We start from the raw sequence: 17,221 nt of genomic DNA, 5'->3' as shown, positions 1-17,221 counted from the left end.
GGGACAAGGCAGGGGTCCAGGGACTCACTGCCCGGCCAGTGCAGTGCCAGGCACATTGGGACCGGGCAGGGCTCCCAGGACTCCCAGCCTGGCCAGTGCAGTGCCAGGCACGCTGGGACAGGGCTGGGCTCCAGGGACTCACTGCCCCGCCAGTGCAATGCCAGGCACGTTGGGACAGGGCTGGGCTCCAGGGACTCACTGCCCGGCCAGTGCAGCGCCAGGCACGTTGGGACAGGGCTGGGCTCCAGGGACTCACTGCCCGGCCAGTGCAGCGCCAGGGACGTTGGGACAGGGTAGGGCTCCAGGGACTCACAGCCTGGCCAGTGCAGCGCCAGGCACGTTGGGACAGGGCTGGGCTCCAGGGACTCACTGCCCGGCCAGTGCAGCGCCAGGCACGCTGGGACAGGGCTGGGCTCCAGGGACTCACTGCCCCGCCAGTGCAGCGCCAGGCACGTTGGGACAGGGCTGGGCTCCAGGGACTCACTGCCCGGCCAGTGCAGCGCCAGGCACGTTGGGACAGGGCTGGGCTCCAGGGACTCACTGCCCGGCCAGTGCAGTGCCAGGCACGTTGGGACAGGGCTGGGCTCCAGGGACTCACTGCCCAGCCAGTGCAGTGCCAGGCACGTTGGGACAGGGCTGGGCTCCAGGGACTCACTGCCCGGCCAGTGCAGCGCCAGGCACGCTGGGACAGGGCTGGGCTCCAGGGACTCACTGCCCCGCCAGTGCAGCGCCAGGCACGTTGGGACAGGGCTGGGCTCCAGGGACTCACTGCCCGGCCAGTGCAGTGCCAGGCACGTTGGGACAGGGCTGGGCTCCAGGGACTCACTGCCCGGCCAGTGCAGTGCCAGGCACGTTGGGACAGAGTAGGGCTCCAGGGACTCACAGCCTGGCCAGTGCAGCGCCAGGCACGTTGGGACAGGGCTGGGCTCCAGGGACTCACTGCCCCGCCAGTGCAGTGCCAGGCACGTTGGGACAGGGCTGGGCTCCAGGGACTCACTGCCCAGCCAGTGCAGTGCCAGGCACGTTGGGACAGGGTAGGGCTCCAGGGACTCACTGCCCAGCCAGTGCAGCGCCAGGCACGTTGGGACAGGGCTGGGCTCCAGGGACTCACTGCCCGGCCAGTGCAGTGCCAGGCACGTTGGGACAGAGTAGGGCTCCAGGGACTCACTGCCTGGCCAGTGCAGCGCCAGGCACGTTGGGACAGGGCTGGGCTCCAGGGACTCACTGCCTGGCCAGTGCAGCGCCAGGCACGTTGGGACAGGGCTGGGCTCCAGGGACTCACTGCCTGGCCAGTGCAGCGCCAGGCACGTTGGGACAGGGCTGGGCTCCAGGGACTCACTGCCCGGCCAGTGCAGTGCCAGGCACGTTGGGACAGGGCTGGGCTCCAGGGACTCACTGCCCAGCCAGTGCAGCGCCAGGCACGTTGGGACAGGGCTGGGCTCCAGGGACTCACTGCCTAGCCAGTGCAGTGCCAGGCACGTTGGGACAGGGCTGGGCTCCAGGGACTCACTGCCTGGCCAGTGCAGCGCCAGGCACGTTGGGACAGGGCTGGATTAAACCAGCGCACCCCGAGAGCCCATGCAGGGGAGGCTTAGGGACGCCACCCCCAATTCCTCCACTAGATGGCAGCATCGAAAAGGGGACCACGGGCCTGAGCCCTGGCAGGGAGCCGAGCCGCTGGAGAGCCCGGGACCCAGGAGTCCGGGTCCGCCCGTCCTGTGCCCAGGGCAGGGCTCGAGGGCCTGGGCCGAGAGGGGGAGGTGATGGGCCGACCCGGGATGGAAGCTTTGCAGCATTGCGGGGGGCACAGCTATGCTCCCAGGGACGCGCGGTGCCCGACACGGGGTGCTGGGGGGCTGTGTCAAAGGTGCTGGGTACGTGCAACTTGTACTGGGCACTGCAGGCACTTGGCATCGCTGGGAGGGTCAGGCCCAGGCGATCTCGTCACTGCTGGGGGGGGGGGCGGGCCAACACTTCCATTTAAGCGACCTAGGCGGTCGCCTTGGGCACTAGGATTTGGGGGGCAGCATTTTGCCGCCCTCGGTGGTAATTCAGCGGCGGGGGGTCCTTCACTCGCTCCAGGACCCGCCGCTGAAGTGCCCCGAAGACTGGGAGCACGGAAGGCTCCCCCTTGCCGCCAAATTTCCGCCGACTGGAAGCGCAGAAGGACCCTCGCCTAGGGCACCAAAAACCCTGGCACCGCTCCTGCGGGGGGGGGGGTTAGGCCCAGGGGGTCTCAGCACTGCTCAGGGGTGGAGGTCAGGCCCAGGGGGTCTCAGCACTGCTGGGGGGGTCAGGCCCAGAGGGTCCCGGCACTGCTCGAGGGGGAGGTTGGGCCCAGGGGTCTCGGCACTGCTCAGGGGTGGAGGTCAGGCCCAGGGGTTCCTGGCACTGCTCAGGGGTGGAGGTCATCCACCAAAAATCAGGACCCATTTTTGGAGCTGTGGCCTTGGTGAGCATGCACACAAGACGATCAGTCAGGGACCCAGGCCCGGCCTCCAGCAGTGGGTGCTGCCTGCTGCTGGCTGGATTCGCCTCCTTGCTGGAGACAGCGAAATCATCCAGGACACGTAGGGCTGGCTGGCTGGGGGGCTCCTTATGGCCGTGGGGCTCTTTCTGCAGGGCTCTGCTCTGGCCTTTGAAATGGGCCAGCTCCCACCACACAGAATCATTGTAACAGAATCATTCCCTGGGGAGTGGGGGGACAGGGGTGTAGTAAGATGAGTCCATGGGACAAAAACCCTTGGTATCAGGGCCCGGTATGAGGCCTGAACTAGAGTAATAGTCAAGCCATTGTTAAGCAAAGCTGGGCTGTGAGCCAGAGGCAGGTCCCGCTCACCGAAGCTGGCAAGGAGAGGGCTACCAGAAGTCACTAATACAATGAATATGTGCCAAGACGGCACCAGAACAGCTGGGTTCGAACATCCCACACAGATAACAAGGAACAGGTAGCCCCAGCCTAAAGACGGTACAAAAGAACAATATGATGGATAGACGATTTGATGGATAGGCCATATGGAAGGACAATACAGTGGAGACAATAGGATATGAAAGGACAATACACTGGAGAGTTTGTTAGAAACAACCTGTGCCAGGAGAAGGCAACCCCCCAACAGAGGGGCTGTACCTCAGTGCGACAGGAATGACAAGTAATCTCTTTGCACCTGTGTATAAGAATGTATCCTCGAGTGGATGTCGTTGTCCAGCCTAGGGGGCAGTGGAAAGTCCCGCCACTGACTGAGCCGGTCCATTGCCGGGGGCACATATTCATAGTATGTCCTGAAGAGTCTATAGGAAACTCCTACTGTACTTCGTTTGACAATAAACCTGGCCAGGTGCCTTCGTACCTTACTAGAGTCTGTGGTCATTGGGGGTCCTCTCAGGTTTGCTGTGTCAGCGATCGGCACAGAGCCAGGGCAGCACACAGAGGGAACACGCACGTAGCCGACTGATATCAACATTGAACAGAGCAGAGCACCACACCGGTCGCGTCTGACAGCAGGGGGGTCGCTGCAAGGTCTCTGTCCTCAGCTTCCAGTCCAAGCCCACAGCCTGAACGTCTTAGACCAGCCATGGCCCCTGGGATTCCAGCCAAGTGCAGCCTAGTCCCTGGCTGGGGGTTGCCCAGGCAAGTGGCTTCCCTCCTCGGCTTGGTTAGCAGCCCGTGGGCCAGTTCAGTGGGAATACGAGTGAACAGATTCCTCAGCCCCTGCTCCAATCACAGTGCCACACGTAATGTAGACACGGACTTGGCCCCAGAGATACCCAGATTCCATGGCCAGACGGGACCAGTGTGACCATCCAGGCCAGAGATCTGCTCCTAGATCATTCCCAGAGCAGAGCAGCCAGGCAGGGTTTCGAAGTGGCCATTGATGGAGAATCCACCAGGACCCTGGGCAAGTTGGTCCAGGGGTGAATTACTGTCACTGCTAAAACTTCACTCCCTGTTTCCAGTCTGAGTTTATCTCCAGCCACTGGATGGCGTTAGACCTTCCTCGGCTAGACTGAAAAGCCCATTCGTACATTTCTGTTCCCCAGGCAGGTACTCACAGATTGGGATCAAATCCCCCATACCCTTCCCTTTGTTCAGCTAAATAGACAGAGCTCCCCAAGTCTCTCGCTGTAAGACAGGTTTCTAACCCTTTAATCATTCTCGTGGCTCTTCCCTGACCTCTCTCCAATTTACCAACATCCTTCTTGAATCGGGGCCACCAGAACTGGACCCAGGGTCCCAGCAGCACTCGCCCCAGCACTGAACGCAGAGGGAAAACCTCTCTGCTCCTCCCCGGGATTCCCATTCCTAAGCGGCAGGATCCCGTTAGCCCTCCAGCACACAGCAGAACACCAGTCGCTCATGTTCAGCTGATTATCCACCATCCCCCCCGCAATCCTGATCGGAGTCGCTGCTTCCTGGGACAGAGGCCCCCAGCGTGGAAGTACGGCCCTGGTGACTCACAGCTACATTCTCAGCCTCCGGGCTGAATTGCTGTAATTCATTCCCTGTGGGAACAAGGCCACACGCCCTGGCAGATCTCCAGTTGCGGCAGAGCATAGCCGCCTGTCTGCTCAGCAGCATGGGTCACCGGGAGAGCATCGCCCGCTGCTCCAGCCTCAGCACTAACCCCACACTCAGCAGAGCCTAGTTCCAGGTTATGGGCTTTCTCCTGCCGCTCCTCAAAGCCCCCTGCACTGGCCTGGCCCAGGAACCCAAGAAACCGTCCAGGTCCCACTGAGACAAGCAAACGGGGACAGATGGGGAGGCCGAGCACAGGAGGTGGCTATTCCCCAGGAGCCGAACCCTAGCTGCCCTGGGGCTCGCTGTGCTGAGTGTCACATGCGGAGCTCAGCTCCAGGCCACAGATACCAGCTCCAGCACGGCTTTCACGTCCCCCCGGCTGACTCCAGCGCTTTTACCTCCACTCCAGGACGGAGGGTGGCCGGGGGATTGCTTGGGACAGGAGTTGTTCAGAGATCGCAGTGAGAGCAGCCATGTGAGCCTCAGGACAGACACAACCCGTCATGCCTGCCCCAACCCCAGCCCCGGCCAGGGGCCAGCAATCAAAGGGGCTCGGCTCTCTGGGTGCTGTGCAGGGTGCAGGCACCACACGTGGGAACACACCCCAGGCTCCACCATGAGCCCCAGCCAGGCCCAGGCCCAGCCCCAGCCCCGGCCAGGGGCCAGCAATCAAAGGGGCTCGGCTCTCTGGGTGCTGTGCAGGGTGCAGGCACCACACGTGGGAACACACCCCAGGCTCCACCATGAGCCCCAGCCAGGCCCAGCCCCAGCCCCAGCCAGGGGCCAGCAATCAAAGGGGCTCGGCTCTCTGGGTGCTGTGCAGGGTGCAGGCACCACACGTGGGAACACACCCCAGGCTCCACCATGAGCCCCAGCCAGGCCCAGCCCCCGCCGCCAGAGCCGCGGCCTGCGGAACTCCCGGCCACAAAGGGCGGGGCGGAGCGGGACCAGCCCCGCCCTTCCAGCTCCGGAGGCGGAGCCAGCTCAGGGCACCGCCCATTCTGCCCACCACAGCGAAGGGGGCGTGCGGGCCAATCAGCGAGCGCTGTGTAGGATGGAGGCGGGGCCTGGATCCGCAGGGTCCTGTCAGAGGGGGCAGGAGAGGCGCCGATATCCAGGCGGCCCAATCGGCTTTCGCTCTGGTGGAGGGGGTGGAGCCTGGGGGCGGGCGGGCCAATCACCGCGCAGGTGAGTGAGGGGGCGGAGTCCCGGGGGCCCGTGGCGGCGGTAGCGGGCGCTGACAGCGGCGGTCATGGAGCTGCGGCGGACGGTGAGGAGAACTGCGGGCCCCAGGCCTGGGCGGGGGCTGCCGGGACCGGACCCCGGGGCCTGGGTCCCCCTGGCAGCGGGGCGAGAGGCGGCCGGGGCTGGCAGCTGGGTTTACGGGATCGCCCCCGCCCGACCCCGTGCTTCACGCGGGCTGGCTATTGTGTGCATTACGGTACCGCTGGCTCGTTATTGGGTGCATTACGGTACCCCCCCGCGTGCTTCTCGCGGGCTGGCTACTGGGTTTATGGTATCGCCCCCGCGGGCTGTCCTTTGTGTGCATTACGGTACTTCTCCCCCCCACCCCGTGCTTCACGTGGGCTGGCTATTGTGTGCATTACGGTACAGCCCCGGTACATCCCTCGGGCTCGTTATTGGGTGCATTACGGTACTCCCCCTCCCCCCCGTGCTTCTCGCGGGCTGGCTGCTGGGTTTACAGTATCGCCCCCGCGTGCTTCTCGCGGGCTGGCTACTGGGTTTATGGTATCGCCCCCGCGGGCTGTCCTTTGTGTGCATTACGGTACTCCCCCCCCCCCCCCCGTGCTTCAAGTAGCCTGGCTATTGTGTGCATTACGGTACCGCCTCGGTATTTCCCGCGGGCACATTATTAGGTGCATTACGGTACACACACACCCCTCTCCCCCACCCGTGCTTCCCGCGGGTTGGCTACTGGATTTACGGTATCGCCCCAGCGGGCTGGCTATTGTGTGCATTACGGTCCCCCCAGACCCCCGCCATCCACTTCCCAAGGGCTGCATATTGTATGATTACGGTACCCTCCCAACCCCCCCCCCCCCCGTACCTCCTGCTGGCTCTTTATTGGGTGCATTACGGTACCACCCCTCCCCCTGCTTCCCCAGGGCTGATTATTAGGTCCATTACTGTGTGCATTACGGTACTTCCACCCCCCCCCCCCCCCCGGCCCCCAGTGCTGGGTGTTATGTGCATTACGGTACCGCCCCTCCCCCCCTGAGTGCTGAGTGTTATGCGCATTTCACGATATTCCCCCCCTCACACACACACCTGTGGTTCCTGAGTGCTGGGTGTTATGTGCATTACGGTACCGCCCCCCCTTCCCTAGTGCTGGGTGTTATGTGCATTACGGTACCGCCCCCCCCTTCCCTAGTGCTGGGTGTTATGTGCATTACGGTACCGCCCCTCGCCCGCAGCGCTGGGTGTTATGTGCATTACGGTACCGCCTCCCCCCCCTTCCCTAGTGCTGGGTGTTACGTGCATTACGGTACCACCTCCCCCCCTTCCCTAGTGCTGGGTGTTACGTGCATTACGGTACCGCCCCTCGCCCCCAGTGCTGGGTGTTATGTGCATTATGGTACCACCCCCCCACCCCCCTTCCCTAGTGCTTGGTGTTATGTGCATTACGGTACCGCCCCCCCCCTCCGCCCCCAGTGCTGGGTGTTATGTGCATTACGGTACCGCCCCCCCCCCAGCCCCCAGTGCTGGGTGTTATGTGCATTGCGGTACACACACCCCATGGTGCCAGGTTCTGCACCAGCCCAGGCGCCCACAGTCCAAGAGCCCCAAGCTTCTGTGCTGCCAGTTGCCCCCCACGCCCCGTCCTGGCATAGACGCCCTCGGGAGTCGGTCTCTGCCCCGCCCTGACCACGGGGCTAGCGTGTGGCAGGCAGCCCCTGTGGCCAGCTAGTGTGGACAGGGCAAGGGAGGCAGATGCCTGCTCCCGGGCGGTGCAGCCTGGGCTCCCCAGGCCTGGTCTGCCCCAGAGGTTGCCCCAGCTGGGACACGGCACCGGGGGCCCTTGCCAGGCAGGGCTGGTGTCTCAGAGCCCTCGCTCCCGGGACAGGGGAGGCCGTTTGCGCCCGGGCCCCAGATCTGCCCAGCGTGCCTGGCACTGGAAAAACACCCTGAGGCTGATTGGGAAACAGATTTCTGAAGGCGACTTGCCAAGGCCGGCTGGGGGGCTGCGCCGGAGGGAGGAGAGGGGGCTGTGGCTGCAGCCTTGAAGCGCTCTGCCATGGGACAGGCGGGAGGCCCCTTGATTTCATGTTCCCTCCCTCACTCAAGGACAAGTTGTTAATCCGGCCTGAGGCTGGAAATGGGGAAACAGCTGCCTGCTCCTTGCGAGTACCCGTGCTGGGCTCCCAGACAGGGACGGGGGGTGCCCCCATGGTGCTGCCCAGGGTGGCAGATCTGCCGCCTCTCCTCTGGCTGGGTGGCATTGGGGAGGGCGCGAAGGCAGGAGCCAGGGTGGTGAGCCCGTGGTTCAGCCGGGTGTTGTGCAGTCAGCGCCCACGGGGGGAAGCTGGTTTCGCCTGCCGGCTCCTGGGGGCGGAGGTAGGGACTGTCCAGGCTGGGCACTGTGCCAGCGACCCTGTGCCAGGAATGGGCAGCCCCAGGGCCACGTCGGGTCCCCAGATCACTTTATTTGGCCCTCCACAGCCCGGTGCGGAGCAGCAGCCTGGTGGCACCAGGGCCTGGAAGGGGATAAAGCGGGTGCCATGGGGGCGGGCCCCCCCTCTTTGTGTCACATGATGCTGTGGCGAGAGACAACGGCCAGAGCTGGGCCCCACCCTATGGGACAGGACCCAACCCCTCCTGCCCTGGCATCACCCACCACCCTGAGCGTAGAACCCAACCCCGGCATCACCCACCAACCTGGGGGCAGGACCCAACCCCTCCTCCCCCGGCATCACCCACCACTCCGGGGACAGGACCCAATCCCTCCTGCCCCGGCATCACCCACCACCCTGGGGGCAGAACCCAACCCCGGCATCACCCACCAACCTGGGGGCAGGACCCAACCCCCCTCTCCCTGCTTCACCCACACCCCGGGGACAGGACCCAACCCCTCCTTCCCCAGGATCAACCACCACCCTGGGGGCAGGACCCAACCCCTCCTTCGCCAGCATCACCCACCACCCTGGGGGCAGGACCCAACCCCCCTCTCCCTGCATCACCCACCAACCTGGGGACAGGACCCAACCCCCCTCTCCCTGCTTCACCCACCACCCTGAGTGCAGAACCCAACCCCGGCATCACCCACCAACCTGGGGGCAGGACCCAACCCCCCTCTCCCTGCTTCACCCACCACTCCGGGGACAGGACCCGACCCCTCCCCCCAGCTTTGCCCTCCCACCCCGTTGTGCTGCTCGGGCTTTGGGCCAGTGTTTGGCTCCAGCGGCTGTTTGGTCTCTAGAACCTTTTGAAGAACAGACCAAAGCACAGCCGGGCGGCGGCTCCTCTTCGTTACCGCGTGTGGCTGGCCGGCGGCTCCGCGCCGTGGGGCTCGTGCGGGCTGCGCTGCTCGGGCTCCTGGGGGGGACGCGTTCTCCTAGGCCGGCCCAGACCCCGGCCAGTGCCTGCTTTCTGCCTTCCCCAGGGGCTGAGGCAATCTGCTCCCCGGCATGTGCCTGCAACACAACCCCCGTTTGCACAGCGTGACAACGCAGTGCTGATCCCAAGGGTTCAAGCAGGCGGCACGCACTGCCTCCACCTCGCTGCGTCCTCACCTCCTGTGCCCCGGTGCAGGCAGCTGGTGGGAAGGGGGCCTGCTCGGCAGGACTCCTGGGTTCTGCTGTAGGGTGACCGGCTGGCAGGTGTGAAAAATGAGGACGGGGTGCGGGGTGATGGGAGCCTGTGTAAGGCAAAGCCCCGAATATCGGGATTGTCCCTATAAATCAGGACAGCTTGTCACCCTGGTTCAGTGCTCTGCTGCTTGTCTTGTGCCCGGGGGTACGTCACTGCAGTATGCACCGGGGAGGGTGGGAGGCTGGACTAGTGAGTCCTCGTGCACTGCTCTGCACAGTTGTGGGTGGTGGTCACAAACAGCCGCTGGCTGCAGCTGTGCTGTCAAGGTGGCAGGCGGTTGCCAGTGCCATGGGGTCTTGGTGCTGCGCTCTGGGACGCTGTGGCTCTGATGGCAGGTGTCGGGCACGTTCTGGGTGCCGTGAGCTGCCCTCACGAGAAGCGTGGCCTGCGGTGCAGCCGGGCATGGTGGGATGGGCATGCCCCCAGTTCTGGGCCTCACCGTGTTTCCCTGGGAGCAGCTGGGGATGGGGGAAGCTCTGGCTGGTGCCCTGGGAATGTCTTGGGCCCTGGCAGCTCCATGCTGCCCAGTGGCAGTGAGTTCCGCAGTCAGTGCCGGGGCGGCTGCTCCTCGCCAGCACTGTCAGAGTCCCACTAATCGTTGCACCTTGACCCCCAGGTGCAGCTCTGCCGCTTTCACACCCTCCTGCTGCAGAGGAGGTGCCCTTGGCAGCTGCCTGCCCTGCACTGCAGACACAGGGCCAGCCCTCCGATGCAACGGTAAGCCCTTTGCCCAGGGAGCCAGGAGCCCTCCAGCCCAGGGGCGGGGGGTCTGTCCCCTTGTTACCCACTTGGGTGGGTTGTAAACGCTCCTCCCCATGGTGCTCACCTCAGGCCTGTCTGCACCTCCCTGCCGGGCAGATATAATGGTGGGGGGAGGGGGGCACGCTGAGATTGCTCAGGCAGGACAAACTGCAAAGACTGGTGGGTTATTCACCCAGGCAGCCACAAAACAGCTTCTCTAATACCTTAGTGGTGACCCAGGAGACAACACAGAGCTCCCTGAGAGTGACCCAGCCCTGGGCTCCCCCTGACAGCCCAGTCAGACACGCTCAGGATTGCCATTGGGTATAAAGTTCTACCAGTCACCAGGGATCGGACACATCATCCCCTAGCTCAGCGGATATCTCAGATCTCACCGAAACACAGCTTCCAGCCAGCTCTTATTAACCAGTCTAAGATTTATTAAAACAAGACAAGAGGGGATCATGGTTAAAAGCTGGTTATGCATCCAGATATGAACAGACTCTTCGATCAGTTTCCTAGCAGACATGGTGAGCCGCTGAGTGCAGAAAGCTCTTGCCAGAATCGGTTCCTCGGGTTACAGTCCATGTGTAGAGTTTGTTCTGATCCTTCCACAAGGAGGAGCAGGGGGCTCCAGACGGGAGCTGGACATCTCAGTCTTGCAACTCAAGCTTCCCCTGATGAAGCTTAAGCAGATGTGAGCTACAGGATCAGGGCCCTGGAGTTCCTGTATAGATCTCCAGCAGGCTGCGACAGCCTCTGGCCAGCCGGCGTTCCTTGTGTGGAGCTTTGTGTATAGCCACGGAACTAGTTGCATTCACCTCGCATTGGTTGTGTATACACACAAACATTGGGGCTTTGCAGTGAAGCCTCCTAGTGCCTGTGTATACCCACAGAACTAGTTGCATTCACCAGCACAAGGTAATTCTCCATTGGGCAGCTCACAAACTTCAGTGAGAAACAGAGCCAGTTACATTATCACACCCAGGTTCCACCTACACGGTAATGCCCTGACTGATCTCTGGAGCAATAGACTCTAGTGCAGACAATGCCGGCCAGGGACCAGCGGGTTACCCAGGGAACCTCTGACACGAGCAGCGCCCACAGGCAATTGGGATTCGCCGCAAATTCTCTCCCAGTCCAGGTTCTGGGCTCTGCCGTGGCTACGGACTGGCCCACTCACCATTTACAGACTCCTCTAATGTGTCTGTGAAGGTAGATCTGGGGTCATTTCACCTGCTAGTCGCGTGACCCAGTCAGGCTCCATGTCACAGGGGCTTGGGCACTGCCCAGGCCTGGCAGCCTCCCCACTGCTGCCCCGCTGTGCCGCCAGCCGAGGCCTGTTTGGAGAGGGTGTGGCCTGGCTCTGCTGCACTGGGGGGCAGGGAGGTCCCAGGGCCGTAGAGGTCACAAGAGAGTGGGGTGGTCACAAGGGGCATGGTGGCCATGGTGGGGAGGGAGGTGGTAGCCACGGGGGGGGGGGCGGAGGTCATGGGGGGGGCTCTCACCGCTGTCCCCTTGTCCCCCCAGCTGGGGTTGGCGCAGGGGGCTGCTGCGAAAGGTGCTGCTGGCTGCGGGGCTGGGGCTGCCCCTGGCGGCCGGGACACGCTACAGCTTCGCTGATGCCCAGGAGCGGAGGAAGATGCGGCTACTGGTGGAGGGTGTCGGGCGCTTCGGCAGGTGGGTGTTGGCCGGGCCTGGGTACAAGGGGCTTCCTCTACACGGGCGCCCAGGTGACCCTAGGGTCTGGGGAAGGTGTAGGCTCCCAGGCCCCACTGCAGGGGGAATCAGGACTCCTGGGTTCTCTGCTGGCCCCAGGCCAGTCACCACCTCTCCTTCCATGGCCTGCTGAGCCATCCTGCCCTGTCCCCACAGGTCCCTGCACCTGGGCATGCAGATCTCGCTGGATTACTGGTGGACGGCCCACGTGGTGCTGCAGGGCGTGGATGAGGTATGTTCCCTGCCACATGGGGACCCGCATGGCCCCTTGGCTGTGACCCAGTGCCAGTCCCCTGCCAAGCCAGACGGGTCACTGCCCGGCGCCCTGATCCCACAGTGGTGGGCATGGGGTCAGTGTGCTGGGGGGCACAGATGCTGCCTGGAGGGGTTTTCAGAGGGGGAGCCCCTCTGCTGTCACTGGGGTCCTGGGCAGCTCCCGTCTCCCTGGCCGTGCAGCACCCCCTGCTGGTGAGCATGTCCCTCCCTCACAGCCCTGTTACCCCTCTTTGCTTGGGATATGCCCCCTGCTGGCCGTGTCCCGCCCCCTGCCCCCGTGCTGATGGCTGCTCCCCGCCGCGTGTCCCTGTCGTCAGAACAGCCCAGAGTACAAGGAGGTGATGTCAGCCTGTCACCAGCGGGCAGCCGACTGCCTGGTGCAAGGCGCCATCTACAACGGGGGCCTGTACATCAAGCTGGGCCAGGGTCTGTGCGCCTTCAACCACCTCCTGCCACCCGAGTACATCAGCACCTTGCGCGTGCTGGAGGACCAAGCCCTCAAGAGAGGCTGCGGGGAGGTGAGTGCCGGCTCCCCGGGGCTCCTGGGGACGGGTGGTGAGGGCCGGCTCCCCGGGGCAGAGCAGCAGGTTCTGCGGGGCTCTTGGGGACGGGGTGCAGGGAAGCGAGTGCTGGCTCCGTGGGGCTCCTGGAGATGGGGTGCAGGGAGATGAGTGCTGGCTCCGCAGGTCTCCTGGGCACGGGGAGGTGAGGGCGGGCTCCCTGGGGACAGGGCGCAGGGAGGTGAGGGCCAGCTCCATGGGGCTTCCTGGGGATGGGGCACAGGGAGGCGAGGGCTGGCTCCGTAGGGCTCCTGGGGACGGGGCGCGGGGAGGTGAGGGCCGGCTCCATGGGGCTCCTGGGGACAGGGAGGTGAGGGCCAGCTCCCTGGGGCAGAGCAGTGGGCTCTGTAGGGCTCCTGGAGACAGGCCTCTCCTTACGCACCACCACTGGCCCCAGGGCAAGGGGCCAAGCTGGCAGCCCTGGAGCCTCCTCTGCCCCTAGGTTCACCGGGGGTGGGCTGGGCAGAGCTCTCCATTCTGCACACCACTGACTGCTCCTGGATGCCACTGAGCACCCACCTGGGCCCTCCGCCATCTGGAGCATGGGCGCTGGCTGCTTCTGCAGGCTGGGTGAGGGGGACGCCTGCCCGACAGACCCTCCCAACTCTCAGCACACTGGGTACAGCTGGAAACTCCAGTTTGGTCTCTGCTGCCTTGGGGCTGCTCAGAACCAGCGCCCCTGCATGTGGCGTCTCTGGCTGCCCCTGCCCTCTCTGGGCACGAGCCGGTGCTGGAGGGCAGCTCCCTGATGGCCAGCGCTCCCCGTCTCCTGCCGCAGGTGGATGAGTTGTTCCTGGAAGATTTCAAAGCCACGGCCGACACGCTCTTCAGGGAGTTCAACTACCAGCCCATGGCCGCGGCCAGCCTGGCCCAGGTGCACAAGGCCCGGCTCCAGGATGGCACCCTGGTGGCTGTGAAGGTGCGTGAGCTGGAAGGGCAGGTGTGGCTGACCTCCCTCGCTGGGGCTCTGGACCTCCCCTGGGTTCCTGGAGCCAGAGGGGCCCCCGAGTCCTGGCCCCAGCCTGGGCTGACAGCAGCCCCACGTTGCTGGGTGGGAGCAGGGGCAGGCGCCTCAGGTTGCTGGAGGGGAGGCCAGGCCAGGACCCGAGGCAAGTCCCAGGACTCACCTGCATGGGAAGGCTGCAGCAGCTGCTCCCTCAGGGCTGGGGCCAGGAGGGAGATGAGGGCTCTGCCCCAGGCAGGGGTGTGCAGCACCTAGCATGGAGTGGCCTCGATTCCAGCCGGGAGCCTCTTGGGCACAGATACCCAGCACTCGGAGCCAGGATGCTGCCGGCTCCGTGGGGCTGCAGTCTGAGCCCTGCCTGCAGGGGACGCTACCCGACCCCGGTGCTGCCAACCCGAGGCAGACATGTCAGCATGTGGTGGGGCCTGGTCCCAGGCTGGGGGTGGTGAATTGCATTCTGGGCCCTGGGATGCAGGGCAGCCAGCAGCCGAGGCGGGGTCCCAGTGCGCTCCCGTCTCTGCCCCCCAGGTGCAGTACATCGACCTGAGGGACAGGTTCGACGGGGACATCCGCACGCTGGAGCTGCTGCTGCGCATCATCGAGTTCATGCACCCCAGCTTTGGGTTCAGCTGGGTCCTGAAGGTACCGGCGCCGCCTGAAAGCCTTGGACGATACCCAGCTAGTGCTGCAGCAGCCACCCCAGCCCGGGGGCAGGCGTTCCAGGCTCCATTTGCCCTGGCCACTAGCCGGCTCCTGCCCAGTCAGCCCTGCGCATGGCTCGGGTGCTGAGCGCCTGCCCGTGGCCCGTGGCCCAGGCAGGCCGAGGCACTGAGCGGCTCCCCCCGTGGAGGGTTGACATGGGGCAGTCGGTGCCCCATGCTGCGGGCTGTGCGCCCACCTTGGCGTGGGAACGCTCACGCTAGCCTGCCTGCCCCTGCCCTCCCTCTCCGCAGGACCTGAAGGGGACGCTGGCCCAGGAGCTGGACTTCGAGAACGAGGGCCGGAACGCAGAGCGCTGTGCCCAGGACCTGCGCCACTTCCCCTACGTTGTGGTCCCCAAGGTGCACTGGGACAAGTGCAGCAAGGTGGGGACGCAGGCCCCATCTCCAGCAGCCAGTGGGTGGGATGTCTGGCTGCAGCCCCCACCCCCTCCTGTGGCCGGGTGGGTTGAGCCCTGGGAGGGAGCTGGGGTCACCCCCTCACCACCAGAGCAGCTCCTCCCCCCAGGGGGCACAGGAGACCCCCTCACCCTGGTACCTGGACCTGCCTGTACCCTGGGACCATAGCAAGGGGCGAGGAGCTGCTGGCTGCCCCCTGGGAGAGCAGGGCCCCAGCTCCTCCTGACCCCCATCTGTTCCCCGCAGAGAGTCCTGACAGCAGATTACTGTGAAGGCTGCAAAATCAACAATGTGGAGAGCATCAGGGCGCAGGGGCTGGACCTCAAAGACGTGAGTGAGGTGCTGCCGTTCGGCAAAGCAGGGAGCCCAGCTTCTTGGGGTGACTGCAGACCAGGAAGTAAGGCCCAAGGGGCAGAGTCCCAGTGGATTCTGGGAACCTGCCCCGGGCATAGGGCTGCCATGTTTGAGCTCCCCAGCCCCATGCTGCCACTTGTAGCGTTCCTGGGGGCTGCGAGGTGGAGACGGTTCACTCCAGAGGCAGCTGCATTCACGCAGGCAGAGCCCCCCCGTTCTGCAAGCACTGCAGAATGGCTGAAGGACAGCACTTGCTGAGGGGCCGTCGCTGGTCAATGTACCCTGCCCTGAGCCCCCTCGGCGAGACTCCCTCTGCCACCTCGGGGCGCTCTGGCTCACCCCGTCTCACCCTCTTGCAGACCGCAGACAAGCTGATCCAGATGTTCGCTGAGCAGATCTTCTACACGGGCTTCATCCATGCGGACCCGCACCCTGGGAACGGTACGGGGGCTGGGGGAGCAGGGAAAGGGTCTCCCTGGCCCAGCACAGAGGCTGCGATAATGGCACTGCCTTCCATGGGCGCCTTTGTTCCCCAGGCTGGGCCGGGGGCAGGGAGTCCCTCCCTGCCCAGAGCGCTGAGGGGAGGTGGCCAGTGGTGGAAGCAGGTTGGGTGCCCGGGCCCAGGGTGCCGTGCAGTGACCCACTCTGTATTGCAGTGCTGGTGCGGAGGGGCCCTGACGGGAAGGCCCAGCTGGTGCTGCTGGATCATGGGCTCTACGAGTTCCTCAGTGAGAGGTAGGGACCCAGCAGGGGGCAGGGGCACAGCACTCCAGAGCCCGTCTCCACCCCTGCGGGCAGAGACGTGGTTCCACCCCCCATGGGGCAGGCAGCCCTGGGTGACATGGGCCCTCTCCCTGTGGCAGAGACCGGACGGCACTGTGCAAGCTGTGGAGAGCCATCATCCTGCGGGATGACGCGGGCATGAGGGCCTGCTCCGCCGAGCTGGGCGTGAAGGGTGAGTGGGGGCTTGGGGGGGCTCTGGGCGTGGGAGACACGATGAGAGGGGCCCCAGGCAATTCCCATGCTGGGGGGCTGGTTCACTCAGACCCTCCGGCCACTAGCCTGGGCCCCTGGGCTGTGCCCCGGCTCCCCTGACGGCCAGGCCTGGCCTCGCCCCAGATTATTTCCTCTTCTGCGAGATCCTGATGCAGAGGCCCATCCACATGGGGCAGCTGAGGCTGGCCAACATCCTGACACGGGAGGAGACGCTCTACATGCAGGCCATGGCCCAGCACCACTTCGATCGCATCATGCAGGTGCTCAAGGACCTGCCCCGGCCCATGCTGCTCGTCTTCCGCAATATCAACACGGTGCGCAGCATCAACATCGCCCTGGGCGCCCCCGTCGACCGCTACTTCGTCATGGGCAAGAGGTGAGCAGGGCTACAGCCACAGCAACGGAGCTGAGCCCGCTGCGCCGGCGTGGGGCTGTGCCCAGTACAGAGGGTGATGCCTCGGGCCTCACCTGGCCCCTCTGTCCCCACAGCGCCGTGAAGGGCTGGAGCAGGATCACTGGCCACAGATCCTCAGGCATCCGCAGCAGCAGCCTCTTCTGCTGGCTCCGGGTGAAGTGGGAGAGCCTCAAGTTCGAGATCGCCCTCAGGTAGGGGGGGCGTGCGGGCTCCCGCATGGGGGGTGGACTCAATCCGGGGGCGCACGCTCCATGCTGGCTCTTGCTTCCTCTCCAGGCAGGAGACGTTCTCCATGAGGCTGATGGCCTCCCTCATTCGCTTCCTCGCCTACGTGGGCTTCCTCTCCGAGAGCGAGCAAATCTACGAGTACCTCCAGGCCTAGCTGAGCCGCCGGGGAGACAGGCAGAGCCAGGCCTGCTGTGCCTCGCAGGCCGGCCGGATTAGACGCCAGGGGCAGCGCCTTGCCAGCGGGAGCCTGGGCTGTTCCCTCTGGCTGCAGGGGCCACACAGAGCCGGATCTTACACTAATAAAACGTATGTGCACCTGCAGATGCCCCACAGCGGGTGGTCAGTGGTGCTGCAAGGGGAGCAGCGGGGGGTGGGGGGAGCCAGGCCCCCTCACTCCATGGCTTTCTGGCAGCTTGTACAGTGGGGCCGGGACACCCACTTCTCCAGCCAGGCGCATACCTGCCCCTTCACCCAGCCTACTGCAGCTGGAGGGCCAGCGTCTCT

At 64.7% G+C, this 17,221-nt stretch overlaps 2 protein-coding genes across 7 annotated transcripts in view; one reads left to right on the top strand and one right to left on the bottom strand.

Annotated features, from left to right (window-relative positions):
• Positions 1 to 17,221, bottom strand: part of CPSF1 (cleavage and polyadenylation specific factor 1) — a 77,650-nt gene that overhangs the window by 13,309 nt on the left and 47,120 nt on the right. The gene's annotated exons all lie outside the window — the stretch shown is intronic.
• On the top strand, positions 5,727 to 17,217 carry ADCK5 (aarF domain containing kinase 5). Of its 6 annotated transcripts, none has more exons than XM_050939362.1 (15): positions 5,727 to 5,786; positions 9,963 to 10,063; positions 11,618 to 11,767; positions 11,963 to 12,038; positions 12,400 to 12,600; positions 13,421 to 13,561; positions 14,135 to 14,248; positions 14,560 to 14,691; positions 14,971 to 15,054; positions 15,438 to 15,519; positions 15,735 to 15,813; positions 15,942 to 16,033; positions 16,335 to 16,450; positions 16,564 to 16,680; positions 16,766 to 17,217. In XM_050939362.1, the coding sequence occupies exons 1-15, from the start codon at positions 5,769 to 5,771 to the stop codon at positions 16,931 to 16,933; spliced, it is 1,671 nt and encodes a 556-aa protein (XP_050795319.1). In that variant the 5' UTR covers positions 5,727 to 5,768; the 3' UTR covers positions 16,934 to 17,217. The 6 variants fall into 6 exon arrangements, with proteins under 6 accessions (XP_050795319.1, XP_050795318.1, XP_050795321.1 ...); XM_050939361.1 differs by having other exon boundaries at positions 16,198 to 16,450; XM_050939364.1 differs by lacking the exon at positions 11,618 to 11,767 and having other exon boundaries at positions 16,198 to 16,450.

Source organism: Gopherus flavomarginatus, chromosome 2 (assembly GCF_025201925.1).
Source record: "Gopherus flavomarginatus isolate rGopFla2 chromosome 2, rGopFla2.mat.asm, whole genome shotgun sequence".
NCBI classification, from domain to species: Eukaryota; Metazoa; Chordata; order Testudines; family Testudinidae; genus Gopherus; species Gopherus flavomarginatus.
Note: the sequence above shows the minus strand (reverse complement) of the source record. Positions and strands in the feature narration are given on the sequence as shown.

Bases quoted from the DNA above. Each gene is read 5' to 3' on its own strand.
- ADCK5 (XM_050939361.1), top strand. The intron at 11,768-11,962 runs GTGGGTGTTGGC...CTGTCCCCACAG, and splicing joins GGTGTCGGGCGCTTCGGCAG to GTCCCTGCACCTGGGCATGC. The intron at 12,601-13,420 runs GTGAGTGCCGGC...CTCCTGCCGCAG, and splicing joins TCAAGAGAGGCTGCGGGGAG to GTGGATGAGTTGTTCCTGGA.